The sequence below is a fragment of the Astyanax mexicanus genome, chromosome 1 (assembly GCF_023375975.1).
Source record: "Astyanax mexicanus isolate ESR-SI-001 chromosome 1, AstMex3_surface, whole genome shotgun sequence".
Taxonomy (NCBI): Eukaryota; Metazoa; Chordata; class Actinopteri; order Characiformes; family Acestrorhamphidae; genus Astyanax; species Astyanax mexicanus.
Genome location: NC_064408.1, coordinates 84,930,752 through 84,951,076, shown reverse-complemented (window position 1 = coordinate 84,951,076; position 20,325 = coordinate 84,930,752). Strand labels below are relative to the sequence as shown.

Genomic DNA, 20,325 nt, shown 5'->3' with positions numbered 1-20,325 from the left:
ATTTTTTTACTTTTTCACTTAGATGGGTTTAACTGCTTCATTAAAGAAGATAATTTTAGTGTTTTATTTTATTTTTTTTGCTTTTGATTGTCTTTGGAGTGAACAGATTTGATCCACTGGGAGACAAGGAAACCTTTAATAGCCTACAAAACAGTAAGAGACCCTATCAGTTAGATCCTATGCTAACCAAAACCAAAATAAAAAAATTTGGAACATTATAAAGACAGTGGTAAGCACAGTGTAAATAAAGGACTGGTAGGCCAAGGAAGACCTTCTCAGGTATTGTTTTCCATAAATGGCATGATGTTTCATTGAACTATTGAGAAGCACTTTAAGCTGCATTTTTGATGTATGAAAGTTGTTCTTCATCATCTTATCTGTTTTGGATTACAACTCAAATAATACAATACACTGCCTGGCCAAAAAACAATGCAGTTAGTCTTTGTTTGCGGCTTTACACATTTACTGTAGCATCATCTCCACAAGCTTCTGCTATGTCACAGCATTAATTTCTGTCCCTAAAATCATGTACTGATGATGGGAGATTTGGAGCTCTGAACAAAGTCTTCTCCAGCACATCCTAAAGATTCTCAATGGGGTTAAGGTCTGGAATCCATGTGTGAAAATGATGATCTCATCCTCCCTGAATCACTCTTTCACAATTCCAGCCCCATGAATCCTGACATCCAAAAAAAAAAAAAATCCATCATCATCCTCATTCTTTCAGCACATACTGTTGCTGAACCTAGACCTGACCAACTGCAGCAAAACCAGATTATAGCACCGCCCCCCACAGGCTTGTACTGTAGACACTAGACATGATGGATGCTTCACTTCAGCCACCTCTTCTCTCACCCTGATGTTTCCATCACTCTGAAACAGGGTAAATCTGGACTCATCAGACCACATGACCTTCTTCCATTCCTCTAGAGTCTGATCTTTATGCTCCCCAGCAAATTGAATCTAGTTTTTGCCAGTTAGCCTCACTGTAAAGTGGTTTTCTTAGGTCTACACAGCTGTTTAGTCCAAATCCCATGAGTTCCTATTGCACTGTGAGTGGAAATGCTCTTACTTTCACTATTAAACATATCCATGACTTCTAGTGTTGTTTTGTACAATTTGATTTCACCAAAGGTTTAATTGATCGCTGATCACAATAGTTCAAGAATTTTTTCCAACCACATTCTTTTCTTAAAGAACTTATTTCCTTTCCCACGGTCCTTCCACTTTTTTAATAAAACATTGGACAATTATCAAACCGATTTTAGTATTTTCAGTAATCTTTTTATATGTTTTTTCTGCTTGATGCATGCCAATAATTTGACAGAATAACATATTTTCCCCGAAAAAGGATGTGTCTTTCAACATCGATGTTTAACAAATGAGAATCTACTCACTGCATCAGTTAAGGTTAAATAACCTGTTGCCACTTGAAACATAGTTAGCCATGCAGTAATTATCCAATTAGGGGGCCTCTATTACCTTTTTAATTGGTTAAATCCAGCAGGTGACCCTTTTTTGGCCAGTCTGTGTATCTGATCCTGCGGTGGAGGAGGGCACTGATAAACTGTGGACCTCTGTAATGGTACACCTATATAGTGGAGCAATAAGGCAGGTCGAGCTCATAAAGTGGACATCGAGTGGCTTTTAGAGCTAACAGGCTGCTGACAGATGAGGCTGTGTATTATAGTGGTCACCCATACAGGTGAAAGTAAAGTGTAAAAAGAAATTCCTGTGATTTCCAGCTTTCTATTGTTCCCTTTGAGCAAAGAATAATACATATTATTAATACTGACATATGTGATTACATTTTGTAACAGTGAAAATGTTTAGATTGTTGCATCTTTTATTCTATGCTAAGATTAAATTAGATAGAAATACATAAAAGAAGAAACACATAACACCTTGCTTGTTTCATTGCTTGTATACAACAGCTTTGCAAAGTGTTTTATGGGCCAGTTTCCAGGACAGGACAAAAAAGACTAGTCCTAAACACATTTTTCTGTTGCAATGAGGAATCTCTACTCACAACGGTGTGTAGTACAAAAACAAGCTGAAATCCTATTTAGGAAACAACCGTATACCCTTTATCTAAAATCAACACAGGGGGCCCTATTTTAGCAATCTATAGGCAAGCCGTTAACCACACACTGCACAGCTTGATTTATGTCATGCTATTGTGTCTTTGCTATCGTAATAACGGGAAAAGTACACCTTGACCTAGTGTACTAATTCTCTTAATTAATCATAGGTGTGTTTAGGGCACACTGTGAAATAAACCAGGCAGCATGTCACTTGCTGTTTCCTTTAATGGCCAGATGAGCTCTGACTTGGCGCATTGTTATTTCAGGGGTTAAGTGTCTTTGTGCATAACACACAGGGGTGTTCGCATGTTGGGGATGTAACAATGAATTTGTCAGTATTTACTCTAAATGTGGAGCTATGTATTATAGCTTAGTTTTGGGAGTTGATCCACGCCCTCACTCCTCCCACTTCCTTCCCTATTTAAACCGTCACTTTCTGTATACATGCTCGTTGAACAACCTCGCACCTACCTCCTCCCCATCTTCCTCCTTCTTTAATTTTATTCTTTTTCCTCATGTTTCTCTTCGTGTGAGGGGGGGCTTCAGCTTCACACTTTACAGTGAAGTGAGTTCGCTCCCCCTCTTTTCTTTTCTTTATCTCTTCCCAGTCAAGGGCGTGGGTCAATACTAGCAAAAAAACACATTATTACAAATATTGAAGAACACAGACTTCTTTTTATAGTGCCTATTGTACGTTTTATACAGTTTTCTTTGATGTGGAGGTCATTTTCAATTTTTTTGCCATGTCTGAAGTGCTAACTGGTTGTGTAAGTGTTGTGTAAGTGTAATCTTTTTTTTTTTAATAAAAAATAACACAATGCATTTTCTTTTTTTTTTCAAGCTATTTAAAAAAGTGCAATTTACTGTCCATCCTCTTTTGTCTTTAAATAACCTCCCCTTTAAGATCAGTGACATCACAATTTTCACACTTTTCTTTTTACCCACTGAAGACACTTTCGTAATTCCAATATTTTTGTAAAATTAAAATGTATCTTTTAAACAAAACAAGGTTCCCATGAACAGTTTTATACCTTTGCAACACCCTATCATTGTCCTTACTGTCCTGCAGCTTGTCATAACACGGTGGGCATAGGACAGGAATTAAAAAGTATAATCTGATGCAATTAAAATGAGAATATGTGTAATCTGTAATCTAATAAATATGATCAATAGTCAAAAGTCTAGCATCCAGTGCAGTGATGATGCAGTTATGTAAAAAAAAAAAGATAATTAAAAAAAGCCTATCGACCAATCAGATTGCATGGTCAGAACAAGCTGTGTTCTGCTGCCGTATCAACATGTCCATATGCTTGCTGCAGAATATATGTTCTGCCTGTGTACTTGAGTGTAAGTCAATTAACAGAGTCAGTCAGACAAGACATTGACTGCTGGCCAAAACACAAAAGGACGCGGGACACACCTGCCGAATTAGCAGCCGTGGCTCCATGCCAGGGTAACATATGGAGGCCATTTTGAGGTAATGAAGACAATACCGCCGAAGTCTCTGACAAAGCAGGCTTCCCACCCGCTGTTAACTCTTCAGAAGACATAACGACAGTGACAGCAACACCTAATTAAACCTTGTATGAGGTGTGCTTCAAGCTGGTATATCAAAGACAGCTCGATATCTTCACTAAAAGCTGCATGCAATGAGACCTACAGAAGTATTGACTAAGTAGTGCAATCATTTTATCATGATTCAGCACATAGCCTCATGCTATTAGTGCTAACAGGCTGCTGACGGATGAGATTAAGATGGCTATACAGCAATATAGTGGATATTAGATCTGGGCTCTCATTTTGGATGATGCATGTTAAAACAGGGTTCACAAATGGGGAATAAACACCCATATTAAATAGCTAATTTTTGAAAGCACCCTTTCAGGTTTTTAATAGCTGTTGCATTTGAATACATATATTTATCTCATCCTTAACAAAAAAAGCAGACATTTAAAACGTTTGAACACTACTGAAGAAAACAGTTCAAGATTTTTGCAGAGGGGTTGGTCTGGTTTTGGATCAAGGTCAAGGTAAAAACCCATACCATTACTGGTAAGCTAATTGGTTAACCAGCTTTTGCCCAGCATGGTGTATGATGCATTTGTGGCCATGCTGGTCATGCTAGTAGACCAGCTTGGTTATGCTAATCATGCTTCTCAAAAAACTGCTCAAAAAATGCTCTTGGGGTGCTGAGCGCCTCAAAAAAAAAAAAACAGCCCCACGAAAATGTGGTTCCCAGGAGGTCTAAGTGGCTAAAATCAGATTTAGATCCAAATCAGGCACTCAAACTAATATGTACATGAAACAATCACAGGGAAACATCTTTTCAGCAGATAAGAAGGTAAAACTACTGGCGGCACATTTTTTTTTTTTTTTTTAAATCCTTCGCACATTAGCTGTTGGAACATTATCTGATACACATACAGACAGTACTAGTCTAGCACACTGGCTTTAATATAAACACACAGACTGACCAATGGCAGCAGAGCTAGCCCCTCTTACTTCAGTTTAAACAGAGGACAGTGGCTGCAGAATGCAGCATTATTTTACTTAATAAAAAAACAAAATACAATCTCAATGTAAAGAGTGCAGTACCATTTGCGTAATGAGGGGAGAGTGTTATATTTTGATTTAAAAATTAGGTTTAATTCTATACTTTGTAAGAATTGTGCATTTTAGCTTATCAGAGACAAACTTTTAAAAATGACAAAACACAACTTTTGAGCCCCCTTAAAAAAGGACTAGAGACCCCCTTGGTCATGCATGTAATTTTAGTTGACTAGTTTGGTCATAGATCTAATCTGGTCTACCATCTTAACCACTATTAATGACTTGAACTGGCCATACTTTTTAACAGGGAAAAGATTATGCCTGTTTTTTTCTAAAGCTTGTAATAGACATTATTTCATATTTGAGCGTGTATGTAGCAGTTTAAAGACTCCAGGCACACAACTGCCAGTGCTGTTTTCCATTTCTGACAACTGATATACTGTCACTCATACTGACAATGACATATTTGAACGCTCAGAAGGCCTGAGTGACGTTATTTTCAGACAAAATTGCTCGTGACAATTGTAAATCAGAAGAATTTAACATTCCTTAAAGCAATAGTGATTCTGAATTCTGAAAAATAACATAGCTGATTCTCCTTCTCTCCTCCATGACCTGGAAGCTGATTTAGTGATGCCATTTTGACGCCTGTCCAAATACTGAAGGTGACAATAGAAGCCGTTTAAAATCCCTCTGAAGCAGCTTTTTAGTGGCGGAGACACCAGAGCATCCTACCCAAGAAGTCTTTTAGGAGTGATGTCACTGTGGTCACACTCACAGAGCACATGATCACATGTTTTTATATTTATTAATTTTTTTATGAATTATTTTTGGTGGTAGATTGTGTAGAAATAACAGTTTTATAAAATCCCCTTACTGACATGAAAAAATAACATATATAATCATTTCTTATTAACAAGTAAAAAAAAGAGAAAAACAAAAACCTTCCACTTTTATCTTTTATCTCATTAAATATTTTATAATATTTGCCAATAATTCACACGAATTCAGACATTTTGTGTTTTCTCTATAATGAGCAGGAGTTTAAACATCTGTAATTAACCCCATCAAAAAGGAAGGCTGTTTGCAGCAGCTGTGATTGGCTCCAATTAAAGTCTACATCCAATTAAAAGGGATGCTGTCCCATTTCCGTTGTCCCATTTCCTCAATTACTGCTTCTTCTCTCCTTTCCCCCTTTTCCTCTGCTCTCCTCCATTCCTTCACTTTCTTCCGGGGTAGGAGAGGAGCAGTAGGAAGGGAGGAGGAGGAGAAAAGAAGCAAAGGTTTCTGGACTCTGTGTAATGATTTGGGAAAGCACTTAGCATCATGCTAACTGATTATCTGCAAGCTACATTAGCCTGGTAGCTCCAGTACAAAACAAGAGAAGTAAACATCAAGCAGTAAACATGGCTTGGCTGATTGATTACATTTAGAAAAAGGTGAAAGAGACACACATCTAGGTTTTTGCCAAACTATCACTTTAATCTCAGGTCTGACCTGAAACTCTTCGAGAAACGTAGCCACGCTTTGACTTTAGTTCGTCCTGACTTTTTATGTCGAGCCATAACTTGCTGTGTGTGTACTTTAGGCCAAACTTTCTTTGGCTGAGCCTCAGAGTCACATCGCACTCATAGATTCTGCGCATCAACACCTCAACAGACCCCCTGTGGAGGATCAAAGAAATCTAGTTGACACATTTCACTACTTTAATATCATTGATATGTAAAGCGCTGCAGCAACGGGCTCCTGCAGGCGAGGACTGCCCGCCAAGATGGGAGACAGAGTGGATTAACACTTATCCATCACTGTCAAAGTTCATCCCGCTTTAAATTCCAGGACTGCAAGGCAACGAGGGAAGTATTGCGAATGGAATCCAAGAGTGGATCTCATGCTTCTTCCTCTGAATAACTATTTAAATAGCTTTTATTAATAATGAGTCGTGACAGAGCGCATTACTCTTCCATTTGGAAATGGGTTCTTACCAGAATTAATTAATAACAGTCACATTAGGCTGATATACATATGCAAGCAGTGTTGTTAGCATGCAAATGAGCTGCAACGATCGGCTAATCAGTCGATTAATCTGCGTCAGACGAATTAAGTCATTATTTAAGGCTCTATTTAACAATATGGATTTGAAACTCTCAATACTACAGTAACTTAGTGAAAGTATCATTCCTGGGAGGCTTTGGGGTTTTCTTTTTGCGTCTATTTAGCGTATTAGCATATGACATTAAGCACCTTTTTTGCAGATCCCACATAGAATCCATTTAACATTTAGCGCAGCTATTTGTCACTTTAAGTGTGTCGTTTTTCTATTAGGATGTTGAAGCAATATATTAATAGCGAATTAGCATTTTTTTGTACTGTATTAGCAGCCTTGCTGGAGCTGAAATTTTCTCCATAATTAACCATTTGTTTGGATCCAAGAATGGCTTAATTGACTACATTAGTGATGTAAAAGGGAACCTTTCATTTGTAAATTAGATTTTGTGCCCGAGGCAGAAAATGCTTGAGCAATTGCACATCATTGCTGTACTCAAGCAGACATTATCTGGAATAACCTGTGCTTTTTTAAATTGTCGCTTACTTTTTGCTCCTTTCATTTTCATTTAGACCTTCAAAGTACTGGTTACACAACAAGACCTGGAGATTTCTCAGTAGTCCAAATCAGTGTTTGTATTCTTCTGTTTTTGAAATTGAACATACCCAACAAAATAAACCCAAGCCAGTACTATGCTAATTTGTCTTTGATTAAGAACAGGAGCTACTCCATGAAGAAAGAAACCTTTTCATTTACTGTTAAACATACGGTACCAGTCAAACGTTTGTACACACCTTCTTGTTCATTTTTTTTATTATTATTTCTTAATTTGATTTGTTTCATACATTGTTAATTAACATTAAGGACATGAAAATAATGACTACATAAGAAATTATGTAGTAAACAGTACAATAGTGTTTGTCCTCCACAAACTCCTGAATTAAGATGGTGATTTGAGGTGATTCGGGACAAACTGGAGCTTCACTGCATGAAGAAAAAGCAGCAACTATTGTTCAGCACCTCCAGAAACTCCTTTAAGACGCTGAGAAAAGATCTGTCCTTAAAGCTAAATGTGCTACTTTAATTTAAAGTATAAAACATATTCTGGTTTGTTTAACAATTTCACATGTGTTTCTGTATAGCTTTAATGTCTTCAATATTAAATTTACAATGTAAAGGAAAAAAAAACATTAAATGAGAAAAGGTTTGTCCAAACTTTTGACTGGTATTGTTTTTCTTCTACTTTTACCTTAGTAAAGGCTTTGCAACACAAAACATCTTATATTTTCACCATACGCTTGTATTTTACAATACATTAGTCTGAATAAAAATGATTGTGCTATTTTAAAAATTGTGGTATGCATTATGTATGGATGTTTCAGAGTAGATTCATTCAAACATTCACTGAAATATATAACACTATCATAACATTTCCTTAACATTAACTTAACATTTCCAATTTTCATTCATGTTAATGAAATATTTTCAATAAAAGCATGAATATTAAAAATGTTATCTTCAGAAAATTGATCACGGGGTAGTTTGTCTGTTCAGTGTAAAACTAAATGAGAACTTGTTTGCAGTCATTAGTGCAGTGAGGATAGAATAGAGATTGAAAGCACCACGTGAAAGGCGGCGTCCCTGCTGGCGAACACCTGCATCTCACACAATCCCTCACTGACTCCAAAAAAAGCTTGTGGAGACCTCGCCATAATTCAGATTCCAGCAGAACGACAGAACACAGCAGGAGCACTTCCTCTTTTAAAGCCGAGCTTCGCCGCAGGCTGGATGTGGGGTTTGTATTCAACCTCTCTCAGGGACTTTATGTCACATATTAGCCTGTCTGTCCTGTGTTTTTCCCTCTTTTGGTTTTCTGTGCTCCTGCCCTGTTTTCCTGTCTTGTGTTTCCAGCCATGTGCTTTTTTGAGCACATGGCATTGTTTTGTTATTGTTCTGTCTCCACCCTAGCCCCGCCCTAGCCCAGCCCTAGCCATTAGTGTTGTCACCTTGTGTCTTGTTTGTAACCCCGCCCCCTCATTACCTGTCTTCACCCTCCTTGTGTATAAATAGCCTCTTGTATGAGTGTTGCCTTGTGGAGTCTTTTGTGTCTTTGTTGTCTGTATATCCAAGTTTTGTATTTTGTGAATTTATGTTCCCTGAATCCAGGTCTGTTGTTTTGTTAATTCAGTAAGTGTACCTATTTTATTTTGTGTCCCTAGTGTTCTAGTTATTCAGTGTTTTGTTTGTTTAGTCATACTTAGTTTTGTTCTGTTCAATATTCTACTTCTAAGGGTTTATTTCTTTATTTATGCGATACCCGTGTTTGTTTTCTGTTTGTTTTCATTTATCTTGTTTATTAAAAATACTTGTAATATATCTGCACTTACGTCCACCCTCTCATTCGTAACACTTTACTTGTCCAAAGGAGAGAAAAAGCGGGGCGAAAAGAGCACACTGCCAAAGAACTCCACGCCTAAGCAGTGCCCTTGACTTGAGATGAAAAGGCTCTTTTGTTTTTTCTCTGAATGGCCTGACAAAAAAAAGTGAATAGGTGAGTAAGTAAATAAATAAATAAACAAACAGAAATATCAATTATTCTGCCATTGACAGCCGGTGCCTCCTCCTGTCCTCTCAAGTTTCTCAAGCGAGAAACATGAATGACAGCGTATTTAAATTTCAGCTGCAAAAGGAAGAAAAAAATAAAATGTCCAAAGTTCACAGCATATTGTTTTCTTCCTGCCTATCGATTTCTGAGCTATATCACGCCATCAAAAAGGAATGATATGAAATGTGAGATCTGCTGGGAGGGCTTGTGCTGAAAAAGAGCAGAACAGAGATGAAATATACGGGAAAATGTCTCAGTCTCAGTCAAAAGACGGTTAAACACAGTGCTTTGAGTCTGAGTGGGAATGGATTAGGCAGGTAAATTACATCATTAGCTTAAAGGCTATGTGTTCTGATTGCTAAGGGCTCTTATTGATCCACTCATGAGGTAATCTTCAGTAGTTTATGTTTCATTCTTTCTTTCTTGCTTTTTTTCACCATGTTCTGACAGGACTGGTGAGCACAGAAATGAGATTTCAGCCGCCCATCTGCTTCTCTATCCACTGTTAAAAAGCCTCAGAGTCAGACATGACAGAAAACGTCTCCTACTCTGCTGTATAGCTGACAGCACACACTGTAATAGCTCAAATAAGCCGTTTTAGCACAGCTCACTCCTTTTAACCCCTGCAGGCAGAGGAAAAATAATTAAATCCTGCTTGTTTATTTTTCACGATTTTCCCTCTTATTTAGTCGTGACCAATTGCCACCCACTAGCGAGGTCTGCCCCTGTCAAACGCTGCCAAACTTGGCGGCTGAAGGACAGCTTGTGGTTTCTAAAGCCAGGATTTGCACTACATGATTTTTTTACCCTGATTTTAGCTCTGGTTTTCTGTTTGGCTGATTCTGTGCTATTCATTCCTAGTCTGCAGAATTTCTAGCAGTGGGGAATTTTGAGAAACAATTGAATAGTGTGGGCATTTATTGATGTGGCCTGTTAGCATGCTTCTATAATGTAGCTAGCTAATCATTGAGCAACAAACCCACCAGAAACACCAAGAATGTCCCCTAATCTCTTCCATGTTTATATTTGCTTTATTTGCAAAGATGCACCGTATAAAACAGGAAAATAAGAAACAGCATTAATAAGTCTTTCGTGGATGTTCAGAAACACACTGTTGAGAATAGCTACAAAACTATATTTAGGTTTAGAGAGAAGAATAGACCTACAATTGGTCTGAATAATGTATTTAAAACAATTGTTAAACTTTTTAAACATTTAAAGTTAAGTTATTGTTGAGATTTTTAAACATGAACATAAACATGTACAAGGAAACTTCAGACTTAAATCAGATTTAAATAGTCGGTTCCAAAAGTCTTATAAAATGTTTGGCTGCTCCTGTTAAACTAACACAAGCTTACAGTCTGTTCAAAAAGTCTGTTAGTTATCTAACTGTAAGCTTGTGTTTCATTTATAAAATGTTTATGACACTTTTTTACATAGTTGATGCATTGCTTTAAAAATGTTAGTTTATTAAACATCAGCATAACGTGTGGTATACTATATTTAGTTTATTATTTCTTGCTTTATTGTATTTTTCTATTTTTCTCTTTATGCAGCATACTTGGCAAGAAGCAAGGAAAGAATTTCATTGTACAAGAAAAACTGTTTTCTTACTGTGCAGATGACAAACTGAATCTTTGAATCTTGAATACCCACTAGCAAAAAAAAAAGAAAAAAAGAACAGCGGTCATGCTTAAACAAACCTGCAGATATTGGTTTAGCAGAAGCAAAGTCCAGATTCAGCCCTCCTGGTGGAACTGCATATAATGAAGGACATTTTTCATTTTCTTATACATTCATACCTTCTGCAGGTCAGGCTTTTTCCAGCTTTTTTCTTTATATGAAAATGCAGTTGGCCTGCTCCTTAACATATACAGTAAGTGGTGTGGATAATTTAAAACTAATTGATTGATTAAATAAGGCAGAGTAATTTAATTGGAGGGAAGGCACATGTGGACACCAGATATGCTTGTGTTGCCTTTGCCAGAAACTGTTACTGATGCTAGCCTCAGCAAAAAAAAAAAAAAAGTTTTCAGAGGTACCAGGAATGTTTGGGGCTTTTGCTCACTTTGTAACTTAATTATAGTCCTACGTGGATAGACTGCTTAAATGCATTTTCTCTAAAAAAGAACAGAATGCAGAAGAGTGCAGAAGTTCAAACCCAAGGTGCATTAATTATTACCAAGAAATGTAAAAAAAGAGCTAATTTCCATGTGCTACTTTAATGCATATATAACAGTATTTTTACATTTGCATTTAGAAAAAAAGTAAAGAAATAAGTTTCCAAACTCCAAACTGTAGACTAAACAGTTACAGTTAACAGTGGCTCAAAAGACTTGTGGCTGATCACCTACCCCTTGTTTTCAAATGTAAACCTTTCTCTTAGAACAGAATTACAACAGGAAAGGGTGAAATCCTCCCCCTAAAAACAGGGACAACCCTTTAAAAACTTGTAGGCAACCCTGCCAGGCTGATGTGATAGCAGTGGCGTGCTAAAGTTCCTTAACTAGCTGCTAGACTCATTTTAAGGCACTGCATGTCTTTAAAAAGAAGGCAGGTAGTAAAAGAATGTATTATTATTGTCCAATCCTGATTACTATAATTTAAACTTAAACCCTATTATTCAAGACTTCTGTGATGGTAAACTGAAATTAACCTTTATTAGCTGTTATTTTATTTTTATATGATACAGTCTCTGCTGTCTGTTGCACAATTTAACAAATTTAGCTAGCTAGCTTCTACTAGCAATTTGTTGTATTTAGTCATTTAGTAATGAAGAAAATGGCCATAACATGTTGAAACTACACATTAAGTCATGGATTATAGTGGCTATCATAATTGTTCAAGAAGGAATATACCTGTGGGTTTCTTTGGTTGCTTGTGCCGCCATCTTGCCAGTGATTTCTTATAGCTTTCTGTTTGGATTGTGTCTTTATTAAATCTCAGTTTGAAGGGCAATATACCCCTAATATTTCCGCCTCCCCCTCAAGCCTAACTCTGACCCCTAGGCATAAAGCGTATGAGTGTGCAAGGAGACTAGTAATGCCGCATTGATGGCAGATCAGTGAATTACTGAAATAAATAAACTTTTCAATGATATTCTAATTTTTTGAGATGCACTAGTGGTGTGGATAGCAGCATCTATACCTCGAAGAGCTGTGCAAAAAGATATGCTCCTTGTGAGCAGAGGTAAACAGAAAAGTCTGACAGAAAGTCATTTTGAACAAGGCTAAATGTCTTTGTTGCTGAATGCCCCAATGAAACTGTCGGGGTGTGTGTGTTGTGTCTAGTCTTCATTATTTGTGTTAAATGTTTGCAAATGTCAGCTCAGTGCGCTGATTAGACGTCTGGAGACCTTGGCTGTCAGACAAACTCCAGCAAGTAAGCATTTGAATATTAAACGGGTCAGTCCTGGCAGACCTTTGAGCAAGGTTCGATACATTTGCAGCTTGACTGATTAAACTTAGAGATACAGCAGCATGAATTAATGTGATCCATGCAAATGAGTAGAGTTTAAAGCTTTCTAAGAAGGACGAACGTTTCTGTTTATGGTACCCTTTGAGGCTTTAATGGATACGGTAACTTTGAAACTTAATATATGAAATAGAATCTGAGATTGTAAGATTTATTATGTAAGAAAAGTCCAGAGTCTATACATTCCTTTTCATTCTCTGTACAGCAGATCTTTCACTTTGTAAAAATAAAAGTAGCTTTTTATGGATCTGGGAGTAATGATGCATTTATATTTTAGCTTGATATCTGTCTGTGAATTTAGAAGGAAAGGCTTGCATGGTCTAGTTTGCTAAGAAGGCAAAATAAAACTATTCTTTGAGTGCAAAAGACTTTTAGAGACAAAATGTAGATACTGGAGTGATGGTGCAACAGCAACAGAACATCTAAACAAGGCTTTTTTTAGAAACAAGAAAAAAAGTATGGTTTAAAAAAAGAAAAATGGGTGGTGCAGAATTCCTTGAACTAAGATAACATTCCCATGTGGGGCCTGAATGAACAGCAGAACTTGGAAACAGAAAGTTTTAATGGGTTTTAAGTGGGATCAATAAAGCATCCATCCATCCATCCATCCATCCATTCATCCATCCATCCATCCATGTGATGGGTCCCATTAGGGTCAGTGATTGGAACAGGATGGACTAAACATGGGCACCATTTGAGTTGTACTTCTGCATACAGGGCCTAGATGAGACCATGTGAGATTATTATCTACTGTAATAATGGGTTCCAGTAACAAAGCATATATAAACCCACATTTAGAGACCATGTTCCAACCCTTGTGAGCCCCAAATTAGTTTGTTGGCTGGGAAATGGATTACTTTCCAACAAGTAAATACAGGGATGTGAATCGATTATGTTTTTAACTTGTGTTTCATAAGGAACTTTTTATTCATAGATTAAAGTATGGACTTAATTACGAGCACTAACTGTAAAAATAAAAGATAAAAGTGATAAGGGTATTTCTTTAGCTTCATATTCATAAAACCTTATGAGTTCAGAAATCAATATTTAGTGGAATAACCCTGTTTTTAATCACAGTTTAATCTTGGCAAGTTCTCCTGCACCAGTCTTACACACTGCTTTTGGAAAACTTTATGCCACTCCTGGTGCAAAAATTAAGCAGTTCAGCTTGGTTTGTTGGCTTGTGATCATCCATCTTTCTTTTGATTATATTCCAGAGGTTTATAAGAAAATCATCATTTTAAGTGGTCTCTAATTTTTTACAATATATATATATATATGTTTGTTAAGGAGTCTGATGGCTTGGGGGATGAAGCTGTTGCAGAGTCAAGCAATGATGGCTTGGATGCTGCAGTATCTTCTTCCAGACAGCATTAGTGAGACTCTGTGAGAGGGATGCGTGGAATCTTTCACAATGTTTGTGGTTTTGTGCATCATGTGGCGTAAAGGTCTATGATGCAGTGAACAGAGAATCCAATGATCTTGTGATCTAGGGTCTTGTGAACAGAGATGTTGCAATTCCCACACCAGATCTTCTGTAGATGGACTGTAGAGAGCATCCACATGATGGAAGGTGGGGGGATTCGCTTTCCAAAGTCTCCACAGGAAGTAAAGGTTCAGGAGAGACATGGTGAGACAGAGAGAGAAAGAGAGATGCAGCAAGCAAGAAAGTTTCCAGTTTAACTTTTTGACACATTTTGCAGCATTTTAGTGTTTAACTGCCAGAAAATATGCAGGAAGCATGATAATCTTTTAGAGTGTGTTTTTTTTTCTACCCATCCACCTGTATAGCAGCCTATAATTAATGTATTGTCATGCATCAGTGGAGAGAGCACACACCTAACTTTAAATATAACGGCAGACTGTAACTGTGTGGGCTCACATGTCGCATAAATTCAATACATTTAAGAGATGTTTTCTCATTTGTTGGTAAGATAGCTAATATTGCTTAGTATATGTAGATATCAATTTATTTTCATTGAAAAACATTTAACTGTAACCTTTTTATACAGAACCTTTTTAATACTATGAGCAGTAGGGTGGAGTGTGCTCTTGATTGTAATGCTCTTGTAAATCCCTGATTAAGCCTTTACAAGCTAGTTTTGGCAGACTGGCTGCTTATTCCTACATTGTTATGCAATGACAGAGATAAATAAAGCATTTCATATAGCACCTTTATTGGTGTTAAGTATACATTCTGTTTGACAATTTACATTTCATGTGTCAATTTTAAAAAAGCTATAAGTAATTGACTGGTAATGGCAACATGTCCACAGACTGATGTGAATTATTGTGTGATGTGCATCATGTGCAAATCTTACACAGCACAAGTCAGGACAATGCAGGATTGTGTAGTTTGCCCATGTTTAAAATGCCTGTTAGAAATTATAGTTTTCCTTGATTTGACCAAATTGAAAACATCTGGAATATAATTAAGAGGAAGATGGATGATCACAAGCCACCAAACCAAGCTGAAATTCTTGAATATTTGCACCAGGCTTGGCATAACGTTATCCAAAAGCAGTGTGTAAGACTGGTGGAGGAGAAAATGCCAAGAATGAAAAGCATGAAAACTGTGATTAAAAACCAGGGTTATTCCACCAAATATCGATCACTGAACTCTTAAAACATTATGAATACTAAACTTAATGTTTTGAGTTATGAGATTTAATCCATGTTTTAAAATAAATTAAAAGTAATCTAACTTTTCAACTCACAGTTACAATGCTGTGTTTACAAATAGTAAATAATGGGAGGAAGTTGGGGACAAACTTTAAATGAAATGATTACTTTGCATAAAGAAAAAACTATGAAAGCGCATGCTGATTAACACAGGCTAAAATACAGACTGAATGACACTATACATCACTGTATTACACACAAACCATGGAAAAAATGCTCTTGAAAATGCTTAATTTCCCCCAGTTACTGCTTAGAAATGTACAACAATCTGGAGCAAGTCAATTAGCAGTTATTGGCTCTGTAATGTAGTTTACAGCTATTGGCTTGATGAGGTTGCTGTGCAAAAGACTATGATGTGTAATACCAAATGAAAGTGCTTTGGGTGAGGCTTAATTTGCCCAATTCATTTCTTAATTGCAAATGATTGGTTACGAATATAAGGCTTATGGACACCCTTAAAAAAGGGGTCTATTTAAGAAGCACAGAATGCGTTCATTTTTCTTTGTCTGGTTAAACTCTTATTATTTTTTGTTTTTTTCGAAAATATATATGTTTATGTATATGTGTTTGTATATGATTCTTCAAAAGATGGTTCTATACACCACCAAAAGGGTTCCACTACTATAATAAGTCAAAGTGTATATATGTTTAGTACAGTATAGACCCTTTTTGTTAGAGGGCAGGACTTTACATGGCCATTATTAAATCCCTCAGCACTGAAGTGTTTCCTGAAAAACAAATGAAATGACTGTGTCCAGTTTATCTGACACAATAACCCTGATGCAGTGTGTTCCTTTGGCCATTAGCAGTCTTAATCAGCTTTGTGCTGACATGCCTCTTCCTCCTCTCTCTCTCTTTCTTCTAGGCTGCTTCAGGCGAGAGCGATGAGGATGCGACTGGAGTCCAGTAAGAGAGCCTCCTGCTGTGGATGCCATGGATGAACTCTGGCCCTTGGAGCTGCTGTAACAGTGTCTGGGTGATGAATGGCTGGTCTTCTAAAAGTCAATTGTCCAGTGCTGCCCAGTCTCGCTCACACAAGTCTCTGGACCTAATATACATTGACCTTCAAAGACTGCCTGGCCATTTTGCTGGACCTCCAGCCTGAACAGTCTATATATTTCTCTGTATTTCTGGAGACTGTCTGATAACTCATCCGACTGACTCAGCGGACGTCTTTTTTACTCGCATCCTCTCAGCTTCCTTCTCATTTTACACAGCCAGACACTTATAAACCCAAAACCCACACACTCACGCACTCAATCTGGTGTATACCCACTAAGGATTTCCCTCACTCTCCTTGTACAGGCCGGATGCAGGAAAATCATGGCATTTTGTCCATAAATGCTGAGGCGTGGCTGGCCTGCAGTCTCAGTAGTCTAGCGGGATCAATGGAACCTCAGTGAGTAATGAGCAGATAGCTTCTTCCATTCAGTGAGCCAGAGAGGAATCACCTGCCAAAACCCAGCTTGGCTTTCCTCTCTCACACACTCGCATTTCCATTGCAAAGCAGTTCAGCTCCAACCTCTGCCTGAACTCAGATTCATTTTATACTGCTTCAAACTGGAACTGCATCTCTTTGAGAAATAAAGACTCCACTGTAACAGAAAAACGCTGAATGTCCTGCTTTTTTGTAATCTAGGCCTGACTTTTCCATAACCGAATTATTGTAACTACAGAAAAAAAAAACCTATTTGCCTCTGTCCTTTGCTTGGCAAGAAAGACAAATGACTCTCATAGTCATGCTCACTCTCAAGGATTAGATATATAAAAAGGAGTCTCTCAATTTACCGGAACGTATTTCAGCCTTGTAGAAATGGGAATCAGCTTTTACACAAAAAGAGAGAGCCCACAGCCAAGCAAAATAGAGTGAAAAGAATTGGGCTAAGTAATTGGAAGCGGACTCCCTAGAGCCAGTGCACAAGAGGGACGACATAGCAGTGAGATAGCACCAGTGGTGGTGGCCCTAGCCATGGTGTTGCCACCACCGGACAAACGACATGTCTGTCTCACCACTATAGTCATCATGACCAGCATGGCCTTCATGGATGCCTACCTGGTGGAACAGAACCAGGGGCCAAGGAAGATTGGCGTCTGCATCATTGTCCTTGTTGGGGACGTGTGTTTCCTCATAGTCCTCCGCTATGTAGCGGTCTGGGTGGGCGCTGAAGTTCGGACAGCCCGCCGCGGCTACGCCATGATCCTCTGGTTCCTCTACATCTTCGTCTTGGAGATCAAGCTCTACTTCGTTTTCCAAAACTGCAAGGCGGACCGCAAGAGTCTTGAGACGGTGGCACGAAAGGCTTTGACTTTGCTTTTATCAGTTTGCGTCCCAGGCCTGTACCTAGTCCTGGTAGCTTTGGACAGCATGGAATACGTTCGGACGTTTAGGAAGAAAGAGGACATGAGGGGACGACTCTTCTGGGTAGCCCTGGACTTGCTGGACCTTCTAGACATCCAGGCAAACCTGTGGGAACCCCAGCGAACAGGGCTGCCCATTTGGGCAGAGGGGCTAATGTTCTTCTACTGCTACATCCTTCTGCTCATCCTTCCTTGTGTATCACTGAGTGAGATCAGTGTTCAGGGGGAACACGTCTCCCCCCAAAAGATGATGCTGTACCCCATGCTGAGCCTGGTCACAATCAACGTGGTCACCATCCTCATACGCGGCGTCAACATGGTGCTTTTTCAGGACAGCCGTGTCTCCACCATCTTTGTTGGCAAAAACGTGGTGGCAATAGCCACCAAGGCCTGTACCTTCCTGGAATATCGGAAACAGTGTCGCGAATTTCCAGCAGCACGAGAGAACGCAACCGGCATTCCCTTGGAGATCCAGCAGAACTCGGTGGGACATGGACAAGCCCTACCAAACGCCACAAGCCTTCCACATGAACCTACACCAGTTCAAGAGATTATTGATACATGACCAAGTCACGGTTCGTGATCGATTCATCCTAGAAGGTTTCATCTTGGAATGCATGAAAGACTTGGAGTGAACTGCTAGTCGTGGGTTTTTGAATGACTGGGTACTGTGGACACATAGTGTTGCTTGTATCATTTTTGAGCTTTTACTCTTTCTAGTTTTGGATCAAGATATAATAAAATGAGGACAACTTTGAAACTCGTTTACATGAGCACCTCTGACGAACAGATGTTTGGGGGGGAGGTGCAAGAAAGAGATTTTTACTGACTGATTTGCCGTATTTTGCCAGCGTGAATAGATTCCTCTCAGTGACGGCTGAGTGGCTGCAGCTCAACATGTTCCCCCCCGAGAACACTGAGGAATGTGGGATTTTTATAATGCTGCCTTTTCGTTTGCTGCATACCTGACCAGTATACCAGTATATATTAGCATTTCTCTAAATCAGCTCCTGGGAGACAGATGGACTTTGTGAAAAGGTCTAGGGTGGGAGAAGTGAGGCAGATAAAGTACTTTTTGCTTTATTTCTGAGAGAATGCAAGTATCCCAAATGTCCATTTGTGTTAAAATAATATTTATGGTCAAATGTTGGACAAAACTCAACAAAATAGCTATGGACCGTTACTGGCAGTGTTCAGGTACTGCAGCGTGTGTGTATTTACTTACATACACTTGTACATATAGGAACGTGTGTAGGCCAGTGTGTGGATTTTTAATTACAGAATTGATAACAGGATCTTACATTAAAGAGTGATATACAAACAGAAAAACATAGAGAGAGAGAAAAATATATAAATAAGTTGGACAGTTATTATGAACTATTATAATATATCTTGCTGTACATTCCCTCACACAAAAAGCCTTGGAGTCGGTGAATGCACTTGCAGACCTTATTTGGTTAAACAACATAAGAGAAAAAAATATTATTATTATTATTATTATTATTATTATTATTATTATTATGTGCCAGTGTGTGCTTTTTACTTTTTATGTTGGAGGGTGTTTAATAAAAAAGAGCATTGGATCATTGTGTTTGAATTATTCATGGCATTGGGAAGATAAGCAGTTCACTCTGCAGTTGCAGGTACTGAGTAATAATGGTTGGTAATTACGCTGTATGAGGAAATCCATTGCAGGATACTGTGACAGCAACTGTCATCCTGTTCCCTATTCAAATCGCTCTTGTCAGAGTGGGCTAAATGTGATAAATGTCACCAATGGTTGATTAAATTGTGGCCAGGAAAAAAAGTATTGAAGAAAAGACAGAAAAAGAGAAATGAGAGAAAGAAAATGGCAAACTTTGTAACAATAAATTACCTGTAGCCACATCACGAGCTAACCTTTCCCAGCTTTCTGAGGCACCCATTCATAAATCATCAGGAAATGAATTGTGCCTCCCTCCACAGGGTCAGCGGCAGCAACAGCGGCAGGAATATTTTATAGCGGGGGCTATAGGGAAGCAGAGGCTAATGCACAGACCACACTCCTGTGAACTGGATTTAGAATGAAATGGGCAACCCGTTGAACCTATGGGGAAAGATAACCCATTATTGATGATGTACAAACTGACGACTTTCAACAACAGCACACTTTTCCACAGAACAAACGACCATAAAGGCTTACCATACATCACACAGCCAGGCAATGAAAGAACATTCTTAATGCTCCAGACATGTAGGCACACAAACAGCCTGCTAGTTTAAAGGTTCTGTTTTCATTTATTATTTATCACCTACATTCACTTAGATTTTTTATTTTCTGTTGTCACTCTGATAATTTTTTTATATACTTTGTCACTTTAAGGATTTTGATTTTACATATTTAACTTTGAGGATATACGGTCATAAAAAAGAACCCTATCTAGTTAGGCTAATGGTAGTTCATAAGCATATGGGCTGCAAAGAAATCCTCTGTGAGCTTGACAGGCTTAGTTAGCTCAATATGCTAGCCAGTTGGCTTTGCTGTAATT

General features: G+C 38.2%; 1 protein-coding gene across 1 annotated transcript in view; it reads left to right on the top strand.

Moving 5' to 3' along the window:
* Positions 1-19,368, top strand: part of tmem121ab (transmembrane protein 121Ab) — a 95,790-nt gene extending 76,422 nt beyond the window's left edge. Inside the window, exon 2 of the mRNA XM_022684492.2 lies at positions 16,305-19,368. Coding sequence (XP_022540213.1) covers positions 17,409-18,362 — 954 coding nt within the window. The 5' untranslated portion in view covers positions 16,305-17,408 and the 3' untranslated portion in view covers positions 18,363-19,368. The remainder of the gene's footprint in view (positions 1-16,304) is intronic.
* Positions 19,369-20,325: the final 957 nt, after the last annotated feature.